The sequence below is a fragment of the Papilio machaon genome, chromosome 22 (assembly GCF_912999745.1).
Source record: "Papilio machaon chromosome 22, ilPapMach1.1, whole genome shotgun sequence".
NCBI classification, from domain to species: Eukaryota; Metazoa; Arthropoda; class Insecta; order Lepidoptera; family Papilionidae; genus Papilio; species Papilio machaon.
In genome coordinates, this window is record NC_060007.1 from 5,187,891 (window position 1) to 5,207,970 (window position 20,080).

At 31.5% G+C, this 20,080-nt stretch overlaps 1 protein-coding gene across 4 annotated transcripts in view; it reads left to right on the forward strand.

The window, feature by feature from the left end:
• Nucleotides 1-20,080, forward strand: part of LOC106708223 (brain tumor protein) — a 317,131-nt gene that overhangs the window by 261,066 nt on the left and 35,985 nt on the right. For 2 of the 4 annotated variants that reach the window (XM_045683553.1, XM_014499702.2), the window contains one exon: nt 10,055-10,130. The exons of 1 other annotated variant lie outside the window; for it this stretch is intronic. Coding sequence is in view for 1 of the 3 variants with exons in the window: in XM_014499701.2 (XP_014355187.1) it covers nt 12,576-12,598 (23 nt within the window). In the remaining 2 variants the exon portion in view is untranslated. Of the gene's footprint in view, nt 1-10,054; nt 10,131-12,553; nt 12,599-20,080 lie in introns of those variants that run through there. One more of the 4 variants, XM_014499701.2, reaches the window with a different exon arrangement.

A 20,080-nucleotide genomic window follows, 5' to 3' on the forward strand; every position in this document is an offset into this window, starting at 1 on the left:
CATGTATGTCAAATTTCATCGAGATCCGTTGAGCCGTGCTGGAGATACCTTCAAACAAACATCCATCCATCTAAACATTCATTTAATTGTAAGAAAAAATAACAGATTTCAACAAAAACATTCAGTAAAAAATTCTATTTTACTTATTCTTGTACTTTAATTTTTATATTATGACGTCACAATATGGTGCATAATACATGCATAGCCTTATTTAAAACACATTGTACCAATTTCATTTGAATATGGCGCAACAAACAACACGTATTTAAATCAAATCAATTAAAATTGTTTTCCCAAAAAAAAATAAGAAGGTACACCAACGAAATGCTATACTATTTTTTTCTCAAACAATATCGAATGACTCGATTCTCCCCAATAAACGCTAACGCCCTCTTGACGTGATTTCACAACGGATTTTATCCAATTACGAAAAGGAGCGAAGTTTGAATGACAAAGTGGATGTTACGTACAGCTTTTATTGTCGGCCCCTAATGAAAGTTATATTACGAGTGGAAGGAGGAAGTGCCTCTGAGACGTTTAATTGTACGGAAGACTACGATAAAGAGGGGTGTGGGGGGTGTTTTTCGTTATAATGCTCACTTAACTCAATGAACATTGTTGTTTTTTATCTCGAAGAAATGTATTCGAGTGATGGAAATTGTTGAAGAAAGTAAACAGAGCACTTTTCACAATAGTATGGCGACTTTAAAGAAGTTACTGTCATACTCAGAATCGTCTTATATAGTTAAGAAGTTTCTTAACTTGACGTAGATTTACTTTGAAGAAGAAATCTACACTACAAGCATAATTCAGTAACCACAACACGACTCTATTATTTTTTTAAAGAGGAAAAAAAATGTCTTAGGGCACCATCAGCCATGGGAGCTTCATGTCTGGTGTGTCGGGCTCAGGCGTCATTAGTGTTCACCTAACCTAATATCACGACACTATGACTATTAAAAACGTGAATAGAGCCAAAAATTTAATTCATTAATCACTTTATTTCAATAAATAAAGTTTAAAATTTATAAATTTCATTCAATTAATTTATATTCTGTTATATTTTAGCTTATAAACAACACTTAATGTTAAAACCTTTAAGTACAATTTATTTTTTGTTCAACAGTAAAAATTCATAAATAATCAAAATTAACTCTAGAATTAATTATTATAACATAGCCTTGACAAGAATTTTCTCGAAGATCTGTCATAAATTAAAAGTAACTAAAATATTTAACACAAAATCAACTTTAAAGCAATAGTGATAAGTTTTAAATTTGTGTGTTTAGCGTAGAATAGATATTGTTCCGGCGGAAAACGTATTTAATATCCATTCAGTATTTAATTAGCTGAAAGACTAGTCGATGTCGATCATTGAAACTGACAGTATTATGTTATTAATGTTTCGATATCATTTGCTAGTTCACTATCTCGATTTATTAATTTCATCAATTTATTTCGTACCAATCGTTATTAATAACAAAATTAATCCCCCTGTATTATTCATTGTAGTAGACAATTTAATAAAGCATTTTGTACTTCCAAAAAATAAAGAAGATATATTGATTGAAATAAATCTTAATACAGTCTTTTTCTTCAACAATAAATAAGAGTATAGTCCCTACATACATTCCTTTTCATACATACATACCCGTTTTTTATAATGGTATCGAGTTATGTATACAAATCGGTTTATAAATATGCACACTTTGCTACAATAGAAGAGGTTGGATATAAAATTGTGGTTGCAAAATTATTTCCGTTACCTAAGTTGAAAAGATAAGAAATTAAAGTTTAGTTTTCCGGATGGTAGGGTTGAAAACTGATTACCACATTATCCGTGATGAATGACTTTTAATTTCAAAATTTAAACGTTAACTCTCTGGTTCGTACTCCGCGGCTGAATGCGCCCTTCGAACAATTGTGGAGACAAGGCCTTTGTTACAGTAACTGATTGTACCCGAACTCTTCCGTTTAATATAATTGACCAATCTCTTTGTTTTAATACTCATGGCTACCCTAGCTCTCACTGCCGTACTCAGTCACTAGTCAGGTCTAATCTTAGTATTAGAAATCTACTCTAAGGGACTGCTTAAGTAATTAAAATGCTGAATTTAGCATATGTATAATTGATTCGAGGACAAGTTCGAGGTAAAAGTAAAATAAAAATTTATGTGTCGAACGTTGATATAAGCATTTGACTTATGGGACTATTTCCAATAGACCCGCAATTGTTCTTTTTTTAACGATTTACAATTTAATTAAATAAAACGATGTTTTTTCTAAATAATTCCTAAGTTATATGTCGCATCGCAAAGTATCGCAAGTACATTCAGCAGAGATTCTGACATTGTATGTAAACGAAAATAAAAACATGCGACATTACAAAGTCTGGAAATAAGCCAATGCCTCACAAACTTCCTAAACCGACAGTAAAAGGAGTAAAGGAAACCATCGCTTTTGCGTTCGTCTTTTGTACATTTCGCCAAAGCGTACGAAATTTTGTTTGTTATTTCTCTTTTGTGAAATGTCTTAGTTTTTAAGATGTGCTTTTCTTTGTTTCAGGTAAGTACAGTTTAATTTTGGACGTAAGTCTAACGTAGTATTAACTAAAATAGGATAGACAGTGGTCTAAATTGATAAAAATAGTCGGACTACTCAGATCAATAAGGCGTTTCTTTGTTCTTAGTATTTTTTCAATATTAAAGGAAAACACATATTTTATAAAAATGTACGACAATGTCCATTTCTAGATTTGTTTGAAAGAATAACATTAGGCATAATATTACATGTATATGTGTACAATTAAAAGTTATTTTTTTCGTAGATAGTATTATTTTTTTTTTAATTAATTTAATTTATTTTACCTCTTTTTACATTGCATGTGGACATCATCAGTTTCAAAATTTATTTGTTGCATGTTTTGATAATTGTGGAAAAAAAGGCAACAAATGTAGGAATCGAAAACAAGGAATACCGCCATTGGCCGCGTCACAACACAAAGCGGTGCGGACAGCGCCCCCGGGGGATGTCTACGGTGACCACGATTTTATTATAGCTAAGGATAATCTAAATAAATTATCACCAGTTGGCAATAGTCAACTTAACAAACTTGTTTCTTTCGGACCTAAATATTTGTGCAAAAACATGTTATCTTTGTTTGTTTAATTTTCTGAATGTGGAAGAAGCGAGAGAAATGTGCAAAGATGCGTGCTAAATAAAAGACCGTTATCTCCTGTTAACTTCTCAGGGTCACGGGAATGATTTATTTGTTGCGTGTATAAAGGCAGTATATTTTTGTTCAAATAGAGTGCATGCTTGATTTTGTCGGTATCCTTAACTATCTATACATCTCACATAACCTTAGTATACAAATGCTTGCTTGAATTTGACATGAGTTTTATATTGATAATCCTTAAGTCGTAAACATTATACGTGGTATTTCTTTGCAAGCTAATAATAACCTCTTTGAAAGTCTTAACATATTTTTTTCTATTAAAATGCATAGCCACCGTAGTTGGGGCGGTCTCGGCGGGCGCCGAGGGGGCGGAAGCGGCGGTCTCCTGCCGCGTTGCCATGGCGACCGCCGTGTTTACCCCGGCATATCGATCGAGTGCGACTGCGTTTCCCTGTTTACATTCCTCCCTATGCACATACTACCGGGGTTCAAATCCCCCAAAAACTCGAGGGGCGACTGTTAATTTATCAAGACATTTTCTATTTACAGTCTGATCCGCTACGTGTATTTTCTTTAAGCATTTTCAAAGTGTATGAAACTTTCAAAGCTCTTAAATACCTTCATACCGATATCTTTATCTGTAGACTTAAGTATTCTTTAGTGTGAAGTGTTGGTCGATTCGTCTTCATCCCGAGAATCTTAATTTTTCAATTACTAGTTTTAAATATACTTCAAAACTCACGTTCTATAATATTCTATTGTAATTTACACGAAACTGTACATTAATACTCTGAACAATTCATAATCGCATGCGCTATATTTATACGCAAGAAAACGGAAACGGTCTACGAAATTATTTCCTACAAACATATTTGGCAATATGCCAGAGACATCTAATATAACCTGTATTGCTAATTACCCCCGCATTGGGTACAAGTTTGAAGACATGCAACCGTTATTACGTGATATAACGCAGAATTGATCCCTTACCAACTTTATGTTAATTGTATCATAACACGACAGCATTATGAAAATGTCTATGTATTCTCGTAGTTAAAAAAATAATAATTTATTCTTATATTCCTGAAATTAAGTAACATTATTGCTGTATAAGGCATGTATCTTAGGTTCGTTTTCTAGTCGTAACAAGTTGACGGATTAGTGTAACATCACTTTACAACATAGTTTAGTAACAAAGTTCGTCCAAGGACATGGGTCCTTCAGGAGTAGAGTGAATAGGCATTTACATATCTAGCGCGTACCATCTTTAGACCACATCATCACTGCATCGGTTGGGATCGTGGTCAAGCGCTAGATTTTTCAATATATAAAAAATAAAATTGACAGTGACAATTGATTGTCAATCTGTGATGGTTGACATAAAAATAATTAAAAAATTTTACAAAAGACTTGTTTTACTTTTTTATGTATATATACGGCATTCATTCCCTGTGCAAAATACAGGTGAGGAAGTGTGACTGCTGTTTGTGTTTATTATTACTAGATATTTATGAATTTGTAGGAAAGTCGTATTTCATTTGAGCACGGAGTGGGAAAATATGGAACACTGAGTATATTTTTCAATTAAAGAAGCCGCAAAAACATGGAAAAAGTTTATACTTTTAGTATAAATACTCCAACGATGACTATTGAAGTAAACCTGAAATTATATTACAACATTTCTGCAAATACAATATCTTTATAACGTACCTAAAAGACGACGATAAACAACTTAAATCTATAATATTTGGTTAAATTAAATCCAAAAGGTGGCACCACAAATTGACTTATTAACTTTGTAATTACCGACATACCACATCAATAAATACTAGTGTTAGTTTAGTTAAATTCGTGCAGTTTTAAAAAATCAATATGGGACCTATCCCAAGCTAACCTCGACATCCTGACCGCTGTGCAATCGATATCGACATGCGGCTTGTGTTACCGACATCGATATAATGCAGCCGCGTAAGACAACACTAAACGGAAGGACTTGCCAACAAGTGTTATATAAAATTTTCACATTACAATATAAATCGAATATGTTTTCAATCCAATTTCATCAGAAATAATACGATTTGGATATTGTTGAAATTAAAAACGAAAGCTTTCTGGTTGAGTAGTTAATCTTTTATTTTATGTTCATTCGATTCATACCAATTACGGACATAATTTTTTTTTTTCATTAACATGAATTAATTAACATGTTTCTTGTACACAGACAACACTATCGCCATTTTAAAAATCAAATTAGAATCACTAATAGAATGCATACATAAAATGATGACAATTCAGTGCACATGTCTAGCTGAAACACTTGAATTCAGGTGAAAGGTGTTCATCTTTAACAGGAAGCTTGGTGACTTGTGGATATTGCTAGGAAATGGAGTTTGCGACCTGTAAGATATGCAGTGCTCTGTGACGTCTCGTATGATGGATGGTTTTATGCACGACGTATTCAGTAGTTGAAGACTGCATGTTGGGATTTAAAGAGGGTTATTAAGAGACGGCATTCGTTTTTTTAGTAATTTAGTAAGTTTATAACATTTGCACATTTAAATATTTGACTTCTTAAATGCGTAAACTAGCTTTTTATCACGATTCCGTCCGCGCGGAATTAAAAAAAACATAACAAGTAAGCCTAAGTGTTCTTCCAGACTATGTTCTACATCTGTGACAAATTTCGTCAAGATCCACTGAGCGGTTCCGTAGATACCTTCAAATAAACATATATCCATCCATCTAAACTTTCGCATTTATATTATTAGTAACGATGATCTTAATACTTTATACTGCATTTAAGTTCTCTTGACAATAATATTCTTTTGTACCACAGAGTAGTGCCTACACCTACGCAAAATGTAACATACTGCCCATTGTCGCTCCACGCAACGCTCGACGTAAACATGCAAAAAAAGTGTAAAATTAATTTGCACATGCTTCAAAACTGTTACATCGTCCCGTTGGTACTTCGGTTGAGTCACTTGCAAGCCGTAAAAATGTAGAGGTCATGTCCCGGGTCGTTCACCCGGACGATGACCCTTGGCTTCCCGTGGGCTAGGCCTACCTCAATGTCCCACGCGTGGACAAGCCATGACGTCACTGACTCTAGTAAATTCACAATTGATTAATATAGACATTTATAAGAAGTTTATTAACTTTACCAATCTTATAAAGTAGAAAGCTTTTATTGTAATGGAAACTAAAATTACTGAAGCGAATTTGAAAATTCTAAGAGCAATTTAAAGTAATGTAATCCAACTTTAACGTGAGTTTCCATTGTCAAAACACGTGTATAAATACATTCTGTCTACTAAAATAACATTATGATCATGAACATGTGTTTTGACAGTGAAAACACACGCAAAGAAAACACAAAAATCAAAATGTCCATACTTATCATTAATAATTTATAATTTTGAAATTCAATGAACTCAATTCAATACTCAATAATCCAATATATAAATTATATTTCTGATTTTATAATTACCCCATACTATACACCGTGTTAAAAATTGTTTATTACATAATTACGAATAAGCGATAAAATATTTTTGGATTTTGGTATACCATTCACCTGGATAATATAAACATGACTTTAGCCTCGCATCCTGTGAGGTCGTTGCACTTCCCAGATCGTGTCGTCTCTTTCGTGCACAGGAAGAACGGTCTCAGTATAATCTTTGTTTATTTATTGTAAATTCTGCACCACCTAGGGCATATGGATTATGTTACCTACGGATATAACCAGCTGTCTTTAAAATATTTGCGATATGAAGTACAAGTTTGGGTATTACTGGCGATCGCCCGACTTCATCTTCGAAAAAAAATTAAAAATGTGGGCCATAACATGCCTCCATTCATCTGCTACCTTCTCGTCTAAGTCTCGTCAAAATCGGATTAACTGTTTCGGATGTTACCTAAAAGTGGATTTGCGGACTGAAAGACAGACAAAAAAATTAAAAATTCTATTTTCGTTTTAAGTATTCCCATTTTTATTTTTTCAATTTAACATACAGACACTCCAATTTTATTAATTGTATATATAGGTAGATATAATAAGATAATGTCAATAATATAAAATTAAAAAAAAAACCGCTACGGCTTAGGGTCCTTCAAGAAGCGAGCATATCACCATCTCAAAGGCCGACAACGCATCTGCGTTTCCTCTGGTATTGCAGACGTCCATGGGTGTCGATGAACACTTTGGTGTTCCCGCTGCTCGTATACTCTTATCTAATATAAAAAAACATATTAAAGGATATTGCATCTTCGAATAGATTAAAATTAAAAATATATATTTATTATTTTATATCAATGTAGTCACATTGATATAAAATAATAAATATATATTAAGCAGGACTCTGCTTTAGTAGAAATCGTTGTTCTTTTCCGAATGCGGTTTATCAAATCTCACAATCACAATCTCATTGGGATTCGATAAACCGCAAATCCTCGAAAACAGCAACAAGCACTCGGGACGTCTGCAAAATTTATTTAATAAAACTCCACGACATACGGAAAATACATTAAAATTACCCATTAAAATTCACTTAGAATTTAAATACGTTGTATTATTTGTAAATACTGCGTATTAATAATTAAAAAGAGCTTTCGCTGTCTGTCTGTAACACATTGTTATTCAATATTCACATATAAACGAGAAGAGACGAAGTATGTTTTAACAACAATTTAATAAGTATTTCAATGATCAATGCACCAATAAACTAATAGTTAAGGATACGGGTTATCGATCTGGAGATAGTGAGTTTGAATCCATTTACTATAACTATGAAGCCGTGCCCAAGCTTATTGAGCTTACCTGGATTGGTTATATAAAATGTAACTAAATGAAAAAACATCTGCTTGTAAAAAAATATATAAACGATGGTATAACATAAAAAAAAACATGTAAAGCCAGGGGAGGTTGCTAATGTGTACCGTGTGAGACAGTTGCAGCGAAAGTGACCCAATGTCCGCACAGCTGGCGAAATAATTACGCCCCCTGGTGCCTCTCAGCCATATCTCCGCTGTGCTGTTGTAAAAGGATATTAAAAATCAATATTACTTGCTATAAAATAGACGTGTTTTTACAGCATATCTGGTTGTGGTATTAATCGATACATCTAAAATATAGAATCTCCTAAGTTTTACCATCATTTATTTGTAAACTAGGTGTGTCGCACGCAACCCCGTTCGCGCAGCATTAATAAAAATTAAGTAGCCTATGTATTCTTTCAGAATATATATTTATGCAATATTTCATCTAGGTCCGTTGATCCGTTCTGAAGATACCTTGAAACATCCATCTATCCATCTAAACATTCTCATTTTTAATATTAGTACGAGATAATCTAGTACTACTACCTACATTCGAAGTCATCCATTCAGCCTCGTTACGCCCACTGCTGGACATAGGCCACCCCCAAAGATCGCCACGAAGTAATAATCTAGTACTACTACCTACCTTCGAAGTAATCCGAATTAATTTTAATGTGCAATATATCTCTCTTAATTATTTTATCGAAAACTGCTACTCGTATAATCTATGACTTGCTTATACATTACTTATGTATTTTGTAAAAAAAAAGCACGAAACCATACGATTGAAGCCGCAGATTATAAAAAAAGTACTGTAATTATTATCGACTGGACTCATTTTCACTAAATATCGTATGAACATGGCAGGTGTAACATCCATTCCTGTCTTTCGAAGGTTAACAACATTTACTTACTTATCTTCAGATTTGCAGTCATATCGTGACACATTAATTTCATGACTATCTCCGTTCCAATAATAAATACATAAAAAAAACTTGCGCAACAATAATTACTCTTAAATAGAAACATACGTTATTTCAGAACATAGATTATATAAACATTTTTAATGCAATTCAATAAATAATTGTACATGATGAAACAAAGTAAAAGTGAAAGGACAGAATTTTAGTTATGTTAAAAAATTAGTACAGATACAGTAGTGATGTCCTTGACTCGTGTTAACTGGATTTCCACTGCAGTGACATTTGTAATAACCCCTTATATTCACTTTAAAAAAAACGGCAACATATCAATGCAAGTGTCATAGGATTCGCAACTTACATTAACGTGGGGAATCAATTTGTCATTATAAATATATCGATAAAATAATATCGATATATTTATAAAACACAATTTGTTTACACAACACTAAGGTTTTGTGCATAATTGTTTGCGATAAGTATTTATGTGACCTACGATTTTGTTTTAATACACGACAAAATGTTTACACAATATTTTGTTAATGTTTGGACCATTGTTATGACTCAGTATTTGTCTGTCTGTACAAATAATTATACAATTCTAATGTCCTGTGAGATCACGATTTTTTTTTAATTAAGACGTTGATACATTGTTTTCATAATAACGGTTTAGTGGCTGACTTGTAGTACGGATTATCATTTTAAAATAATATAAAGATCATTGAGTTAATCTGCCATTTTATATCTATTTATATTAAAATTTGCATAATGTAAATGTTTATTTTACTTGCTTAAGAAACCATTACACTGTAACTAGAAAAAGATTGTTCGATTGCAATATTTTACGATTCGATCCAAAAATACAGATAATTTATTTTGACTAGAACTTATTTATTATATGGTATTCTATTAAATCATCTATACATAACATTTTATGTACTTACGTTAATTTAGTAATCTGTTATTAAAAATTTTCAAACAAATTGTACCACAAAGTTCATTTGCTATTATCAAATTTGCTTCTATGTAGTTATTTCTATGTAAAATCGGCCTAAGAGACATAATGATTAATAACATTATAGAGTTATGTCTCTTGGTGTTCCACAATGTCCAACATGACAATCTTTGTTTATAGGAACGTTGGGGATTTCGCAAAGACAAACAACGGGCCCATTCAGGAACGGCCACCGCGGCCAATGATGAGTAATAAGGTAAGATATATGTTAAGGACGATTTCTGCTTACCCTGTTCTATTGAAAAGTTTAATTGTTTAGGTAATTCATGCTAGACTATGTAAGTCTCTGAATCAAAGTTGTGAATAGTGAATTCTTTGTTTTTAAAATAGGACTGCATTTAAGAGATACAATCAATAAACCTAAAGAAAAGTGTATACCAAATTACAATATATTATGTAACTTTTAGACTAAAATAAATCCTGAATCATAATTAAGAAAGTTAAGAAACAAATGACGTACAGAAACTTCGTTGAACTTCGATTCAAAGTTCGTTATTCAAAATTCAACGGACGTCATAGAATAATGAAATAGAAAGGACATGCAATGTACAAATTTATATCTCAAAGATTAAGTAACTTGTTGCGTAACAGATAAGACAATCTGAAAACGGGTTTGTCTTATGCGGTTTGGACTAACAATACATCCATGTTGAAAAGGTTCGTATAAAACAATTTTATATTAACACCACAAAATGTATAAATTTATTTCCTTGCTTTACACATTCATCTGTAACTACGGTACAAAACTTATAAAAACATTTCTAGATAGTTTGTTTGGTTCATTTAAATATTAACCCGTACAGATGTCGCCACAATATAAAGTAATAATCAACCCCAATATCATCCGTACATTGAACCAATCAATACCGTTACGGAAAAAAAGTTAATGTTTTTACACCCCTACGCATAAAATTATATAGTATAGAACAATACATGAGCACAATGACTCACACGTGTGTAACAAAGCTTCGTATTCGTATAGTGCTACGTATGTGTGAGTCACGGCAGCTGCAGAACTCGAATTTAACGGTCCTTGGTTCTCAAACTTCTATTATTCACAAAATCGGAACCCCTGTGTTGCCCGCGTATTAAATTAATTGATTTATTGTAAACCTTTTTGCACGTATTTTTTCTTTTATTTGTAATTTATACTTTTTTTCAAATAAACGTAACTCGCGATTTAAAAAGTAAATTTTGCAGTTAAATACATAAAACCAATTATTCAATTTATTCCGATGCTTATTTGATTTCTATAGATAAAATATTGATGGAAGTTTCTTATAATAAAATTCAATATTTAAACGTTAAATTTGTTGCAATAATTATGAAGATTAGTTAAATAGAAAACCGTGTTAACTACAATCATTATTATATGATCATGTAAGGCAATCACAATAAAAACCTTGGCCTGATCTATTAACTGAAGTATTAGATATTATTTTCAGGGTTGCCAGTAAATAGAGGCCAATAATCTTAAGAATACATCATTTCCGAATTATCGTATCCAATCTGATTGGATATGGCCAATTATTGTGTGTGAATTTTTTTAATAGATAATCAATTTTTTTACATAAGGTTAAGTATTTTTATCTACATACTTATATAGTTTATATTTATATAGTTGTCGCGCGCAACTCCGCCTGCGCGAAATTAAAAAAAAAACTTAATAAGTAGCCTATATGGTCTTCCAGACTATGTTCTACATCTGTGCCAAATTTTATCAAGAACTGTTGAGCCGTTCCGGTGATACCTTCGAAAAAACCATCCATCCAAACATTCGCATTTATTATATTAGTAAGATATGATAGTATAATTAACTTATTTACTAAAATCGTGTATCTATCGCTGTACGTAAATTTCGTTTAAAGTTGATCTCATTTTTATTTAGATTCAATTTTAACAACTGTCTTATTATAATTTGATTAAAAGAATAATTGACACTCGTGTGGTCATTTTGAACGTTAAATACGTTATGTTTTTTTTTATATTAACATATGCAAGGTCACAGAGTTCGGGTACATTGAACGGTCGAATTAACCTTGAAAACTAGAATGTACGAACCATTGTAAAAAATATGCCATGACTAAAGCATTACAACGACCTTGATGGTTTTAGAACTATAAAGCATAAGGAAACGAAGTTACTTTTAAGTTATTTTTATGAAGTAAATTAACATTAAAAAAAAAATTATTAATTTAAAATTTAAATGTTAATAATACAACTACATACATACATTAAAGGTTTTTTTTTTTTTTAAATATTACCTGATATTTGTAAAAAATACAAAGTGAATATTTTTAAAATAAAAAAATATATGTAGTGTGCCTTTGAGAAGCGCTTGATTCCAATATTTAGGGTCCTTTTTTGTTGTAGTCATCTCGACCGTAACGTATGACTGCCTTTGCCTGCAGTTCGACTTTTTTTTCCGAAAACTTGACCCCCTCTGTCAGTTATGCTTCGACCGTTACCGCGCACGGTTGTGCTCCCGCGCTCATTTTGATATCTAGTCATTGTATCCAAAATTTTTGTATTTTTATAGCATCTAGTGTGGAATAGTTAAGAATTAATTCATAGTTTAATTTTAGAGTTGTGTGTTTTGAATAATATAATAAAAATAATTGAAAAAAGAAGACTGACTTTGATGAAAGGATTTGGATTGCTTTGGTGAGTTTGTCCGTTAGTAAAAGTTTAAAAGTTCATCAACATTTTACCGTGCGTTTCCACTGATTTAACACCTGTAAAAACAAATTGTTTTCTTTGTTTTTCGAAAAAAAAAATGAATAGCAATAATTTGTACGTATGTTTCGACTGTGTTGAAACATGTTGGAAGTTTTTATTTTAAAAATGAATGTCTTTAGTATGTCTTAAAATGAAATGTATGAACGTTCAGTTAAGTTTTGTTTCTTAACGTTACAAAATAATTACATAATGTAAGTCTGTAATCACGCACGTTGCGGCATATTTTTTTAGAATTATTTTTCAAAGGCTCGTGTGCGAAAGTTTGACGTGTATGAAGCAATAATATTTATATTATAATTAGGTTATTGTAGGCATTTTAGGTTATAAACGTTGACAGCTCTGTATTTCATTACACGCAAACATTTCATTGTTCATTACATATGTATAATTGTATTAAATTAATCGTAGTTTCGTAAGAAAGGAACGTAAACATAAATTTAATATCGTAAAATTTCGAACATAGTAAGAAATATAAAAGTGTTAATATATTTACCGAATTATTTTTATACTGGCTGTAACTCGCGACACCATTTACGAAGTATGAAAAAAAAACTAAGTATGTAGACTATTTGTTCTTTATACTATGTTCTACTCCTCTGACAAATTCAATCGAAATTCGTTTAACCGTTCTGGAGATACCTACAAACAAACATCCATCCATCTATCCAAACTTTCGCAAGCGATATACTATAAGACCAATTATTTGATATAATTAGTTAACCCAAAAATGTAATAATTAAACAAATTATTAGACAACATAATCGTACAGTAATATGGTATTTATATTAATTATCTTAATATACATATAGAAATATTATATTTTAGTGCAAACTATAATATGAAATAATACTCAACTTTATTACGTCGTATTGTACTTAATAATTTTATTGTAATGTTTTTCATGTTTTGTAATAAATGTTTATTCATTTGAACATTTTATTTATAAAATCTTGTACTATGCTTTGTTTACACTACCAGTACAGTAGCGCTGGTCTGGTATGGATTGTTTGCAGTCACATTATGCCTGTTGTAGCCAGCGCTGATTTAAAGCACTACTATCCTACTGTACTGGCATAATAAACCAAGCATAATTGTCGTTTTGTTTCTTTTTAATCGAATAAAAATATTAATGACCACTTAATACCCACAATTTTAAAAGCGAATACAGACTTTTACTACTAGGTACGTACATAAATAATTATACGAATTATGTTTTTTTTTTAATTTCATATGTTGGTAATAATAATAGAAATGATAAATATTGTGCGTTCGATCATTTTAACGTTCATTAATGTGTAGGCAGTGTTGCCAACTTGAAAAAGGCTACCTATTATATTAAGCCCACACAGTTCATTGTCAAGAGATCGTGTCACGTATAATGTTAGGTAACTACGGTGCGTGAGATTTGTTAGCAAGATAGTTTTAACCTACTTCAAATAAGAAAGAGGTTCCCCATTCTAATATTATGTACGTGACAGTTAAATGGGAGTCAAGTGAGTAGGCACGAATAACCGTGGGTTTTTGAGATCATAATCTACGTATGAAATATATCGTCATCCCTTTCGTTATCTTTGACAAAATAGAGATAACAATATGTTTTAAATGGAGATTTCGGAAGCCACGGTAAGTCCTCCGCAATATATGTGACTCCTAGATATTCCGAGTATGCGAATTTAAAATGATCATAGTAACTTCACACAAATATAAAAATACGTTTCGTTATATGTCTCTTTATATGACAAAATCGTTATCAATTAATTCTTTACTTAGTAAACATATGTTTCAGAATTCAACGATGCCGTTGACCAGGTCTACGTCACTGAATCTATTAATGATTTAATTCATTAAAAAGTTTTAAGAGAGATACGTTATTTGTTGCAGTTAGTGCAATGTTGTAGAGAAACGAGATTTTCAATTTCAAAGTAGCCATTCCATTGTTCACCTAACACATTAAATTCAATGCAATTGGTTGTATTTTCACAATACGGAGGGGGAGGTGGGGGTTTGTTTCGTATTTAGTTCCCACTGGCCTTTCAATGGAATTGCTTTTCCTCAAAGAGCAACGTTTTGTGATCGCAATTTGACGTATTACTTTTCTTACCTTCGATTCTATCTTTATTTCTTAAAGAATACCTCTGTCGTGTGACCTATTTCTTGGAGTAATGTATCGTAACTATGAGTTATCATTGTTAAAACACTTGTATAAAAACATATAACCACCCCTTACATTTTCTGTGTAAACAGAGACAACAATTCACATTACTTTTTATTCCAAAATTCTTTCTAAATTAAAGTCGTCATTTTTTATTAAACAAATGAATTACGATTAAAGCACAGACCCTATAATTTGGACTTTCCTTTTGTAATATATAGAATAGGGTGGGTCAAAAAAATCAACTATTTTTTTTTTTACAATTAATACGGAAAAATGGGTTACTAGGCACCTTAAAAAAATTCTCACCAAATATGAACTCTTAATTTTAATAGGAAGATCCTCCGCGTCGCAGTTTTTCATTTTTTTCTCAGTCCAATAGAAAAAAATTCATTCCTCATCATTAATTGGTCGTACAGAATTTTTTTTTTAAGAATTTTGTAGGAAATTTAATGCTCTACAAAAAAGGTATCTTATGTTTTTTCCGTAAACCTCACCATTTCACTAATATTGAAGATTTAAGATTGATTATTTTAAGTCAAATGTCACTTTTGTTTATGAATTTTATAACTCGACAAGAAATGGCTATTATTGAATGCGCAATAGAAATTTTTGTAGAAAATTAACTGCTCTATAAAAATGGTATCATATGTTTTGGCGATTAAATTAAGCGTTCAAAAGATATTCATCATCAAACTTTCATGTATACCGATTTTAAGAGTTTTTGATTAAATAATCGAAAAATTTCAATTTAATCTATCAGTTTTGAGAAAATTTACACGAAAAAAATTTTTTTTTATCAACTGAGAAACTTCAAAATGTTTTTCAAGCTTTTTTTTTATGTGTAAGTATTTTTATCTACATTTAAAAAAATAAATTGTACATTATTTATCGCTTAGTTAATCATTTATCAATAAAAAAAGCAAAGTTTTCATTATAAATATATTATGATTTCAGTTTTAGAGAAAAAAATGTAGGTGGCGCTAGTTCACAAGGGAAACAGAGTAAATAGAATACAAAACAAAAATTCTCTACAGAAGAAATTTTCCCAAGGACAATATACAGCTGTAGTGGAAATTTTTTTAAGACGTTTTGAAGACGTTATGAAAAAACAACATGATCGTGATTTCTAATGATGAAAAATAAAAAGTTTGGAATTATTGAATAAAAATTTTGAAAACAAAATTCAAATAATACCTACATTAAAGACAAAAAATGAAATTTTCTCAAAACTGATAGATTAAATTGAAATTTTTCGATTATTTGATCAAAAACTCTTAAAATCGGTATACATGAAAGTTTGATGATGAATATCTTTTGAACGCTTAATTTAATCGCCAAAACATATGATACCATTTTTATAGAGCAGTTAATTTTCTACAAAAATTTCTATTGCGCATTCAATAATAGCCATTTCTTGTCGAGTTATAAAATTCATAAACAAAAGTGACATTTGACTTAAAATAATCAATCTTAAATCTTCAATATTAGTGAAATGGTGAGGTTTACGGAAAAAACATAAGATACCTTTTTTGTAGAGCATTAAATTTCCTACAAAATTCTTAAAAAAAAATTTCTGTACGACCAATTAATGATGAGGAATGAATTTTTTTCTATTGGACTGAGAAAAAAATGAAAAACTGCGACGCGGAGGATCTTCCTATTAAAATTAAGAGTTCATATTTGGTGAGAATTTTTTTAAGGTGCCTAGTAACCCATTTTTCCGTATTAATTGTAAAAAAAAAAATAGTTGATTTTTTTGACCCACCCTAATATAGAATATCCAAGTTTGTCGTATTAAACAGTTTCAATCAAATTGACAGTATTCTGTAACTAATCTACTCTCGCTTTATATTTTGTAGTCGTATCTCTAGTATAAACAAACGCAATTTAGAAACTTTATTAGGCAATACGATACAACTTGGCTGGGATTACGTTTGGCCCACTCCGCTATGTGATTGTTCAAACAGTTATTAGTGCAAATCTACTATAAGGCTGCGTCTTTATTGATAAGCGTCGCGGATAAACAAATATTAATTTTTCGTGTCATTCGATTTATATTTTTACTGTGTAAGGGAAATACTGGACAAATGTGTGATAGCATTTTAGTCGATTTCTTTAACTATTTTAACTTCTTTATCGTACCTATACAAGTCTGTGATTGTCTTGCGCTTGAATAACTAAATTTAAGTTACTCTTCTAATACTGACGCTAACAAATTCCAAACTTAATAAAGTGCTATTAGACATAGTTTCGTGTATTTTATACCAAAATACTAGATGGTTGTTGGATTACAATAAGCAATTATGTATAACATTACAAAATCGCTCCTCTCGTCACAGCGTCCGCTGTACAAGCGTTGCCGGATTTACTGTTCAGATTTCAGTTGGCAGTTGAGATCGATTTGATTAATGACTTTGACAAATAACAGGCCACACTTCCTAGTTCGAATATCTTCACGACGCTGAGTCTGTTAATTTGCTCAAGAATTCCTTTTATATATACATTACAGACGCATAGACGTGTGGTATTCGAACATAGAAATTCTTAACTAATCCAAGGACTGTTATCAATTTTAAGAACAGTGTCATTATCAACAAAAAGAAAAGAAGAGAAGAGGGTCAGGCGACTCTGGCGATTTTTTATGTCGGAGGCCAAGACCCACTTTGGGTCGCTGCGCCAGCGGCGTAAGTAAGTCATTATCAACCTACCCTAGAATAGGCACGTTATGTACTACTAATCCATACATCTCTATCAGCAGTCGTATCTGAATTCACTACCTTCTTCTTTGCGTATTATTTCACACAATCCATCCATATTAATACCAGCACTATTCCTCTATTAAACCTAGTAAATGTTATTTGCTTGAATTACGTTTAAATCACTGCCGAACTCGAAAGTCATCTAGGGATCCCCTAAGTGCTATCTTTATTGCCTAAATCTACAATAGTGCGTTAGTTTGATGCTTGCTTCACACAGTTTATATTAGTCATATTTAGGACACATTTTATTACTACAATATTCCAGATTGTCCAACACATGTTTCAAATATGAGAACAATAAGGACATTGCCCTCACTATACAAAGACAATTGTCATGACTAACCATTTTAATTTCTATTTACAAACTCCGGTACCCTACCAAGTTAAGAACAAACATAACTTTACTATCGCTAAACTATATTATCTACAATTTTCTCAACGTAAATAACATGATATATATTAAGTGAACCGCAAATACAATTTTGTTGGAAATTCCTACCTGGTTTTAAACGTATTAACACTGTACAGTGGTAATTCTCATGATCCTTGTTTTTGTCTAGTAAATCCTTTAAGCTCTTAAATGATAACAGACAAAGGACTATCTCTTTTCTACTTCACACACAAACCTGGTAGTTTTGTATATCCTGATGTATCTTCGAAAAAGTTTTACGAAAATTATTGCTAGCGATAAAAAAAGTTAAGTAATAAAACCATATAAATAAAAAATAATAATCAACCGATGTAAAAGTTTTATATTTACTTTAAAACGACACCGTTTTCGGTATGACTTGTGGAATCAAATTTATTACTTCGATATGAAAACGAGTTTTTATTACATAACATAAACACATAGCTTTCAATTACTTATCGTGGGTTCCAGAGAGCAACATTTCTGTATAAAACATATCGTCATCCCTGTATTATCTATGACAAGACAGAGATAACAATATGTTTTAAACTGTGACTTTGGTCTCAGAAATTTACGGTCACACGCTTAATTATTACATTACGAATACGTACTCGTATATCGATGTCGCAATTTTAAGAACAAAATTAAAGCTTACGTTAATTAACTGCTATTTATAACTTCGTTATAATATAGTTACGTTATTTTTGCAACATCCTTACTATGAGTAATCGCGGTAGGGAAAATAGTAATATTGTTGCGTTGCTATCCGCTTAGTTAAAAGGCATCTAACAGGTAATTCCTGGATAAGGTTTGACTGTCTTAGTAACACTGCTAATTTATTCAGTAGTTAAAAAATTAGTTAACGTACTTAAGGCTTTAGCGACTATCTTGGATGTAAATGAAAAGTACTTTTAGTAACTTTTACCGACATTGAAGAGCCTTATTTTATTATTTCTACGTCGAATCATTTTTAATCCCTTACCATTGTCTCACTTTGTATTCTATTTTGGTACTTAATGATCTGTATTTAAGGTCGGAAGTGCATTAGTCGGTGTGATCGGATCAACGACATCGGAAAAGAAGAATTCTTTCGCCTTTGTCCTTCATTACTCATCGCTGGCATGCCACGGAGAGGCGTCTCGCGATTAATCAAATTAATTAAGTTCATTTCCTTGAGTGTAGGGTTGCCAACGGTCACGCTGTGTTTTTTATGACCTCTGGCAGCCCTGGCATCCTCTGTAACGAGATCGTATATAAATAATCTAATTTATACTTGTACGTTCATTAAAATACGTATAAAATCGTAAACGTAAAATAAATTTAGTCAATAGAATTTTATAGAAAAATGTGCTGCTTGTTTTTGAAAAAAAAAAACGTGAAAATTCTTCGATAAATGATTATTTCACTTAACAGGTTACTGTATGTTTCGAAACTTGTTGGATATCTTGCACATTGTTGGCCCTACGCATTCCCAGAAGTGTTGAGTCATTGTCGAATGTTTCCAAGAATTGATGCGTATGAAAGTGCAATGACCGTAAATATGCGCTGCTGTGATAAAATTATTTACCGGCTCTTTAGTTTTATGACCGTGAATCCTTTATTGCTTTTCTCCGAACCACAAACTGAAAACAAAAAAAGATTGAATAGGTTATATTTTTTAGATAGATAATTTGATAACACAATCTACTATCTATAAGTCGAACCTTGCTATATCATTTATACTTTGAAACTCGAAGACTTAATAAGTCGAAGTTTTTCTTTGTATTTCTCTTGACATTCGAAATATCGAGATTCTACCGTATTAGACTATTGTGTGAACTCGTAACGTTGTGCTTAAAGGTGGGTATAGACTAGAACATTTACTTGTAACAAAACAACGAGCCGCTATTTTATATATAGTTGTATATCACCCTTTCACGAACCAGACGTGCTTTGGAGACTATGCTTTTACCTGTATCATAACATTTGTTAAAACGTTACAGTACATAGAACTGCTTGACAAAATGCTCTAGTGTACATTCACCTTTAAAGGTTTATTACGTATTTTGTACATATTTTTAGTAGAGATTATATATTTAAATGGT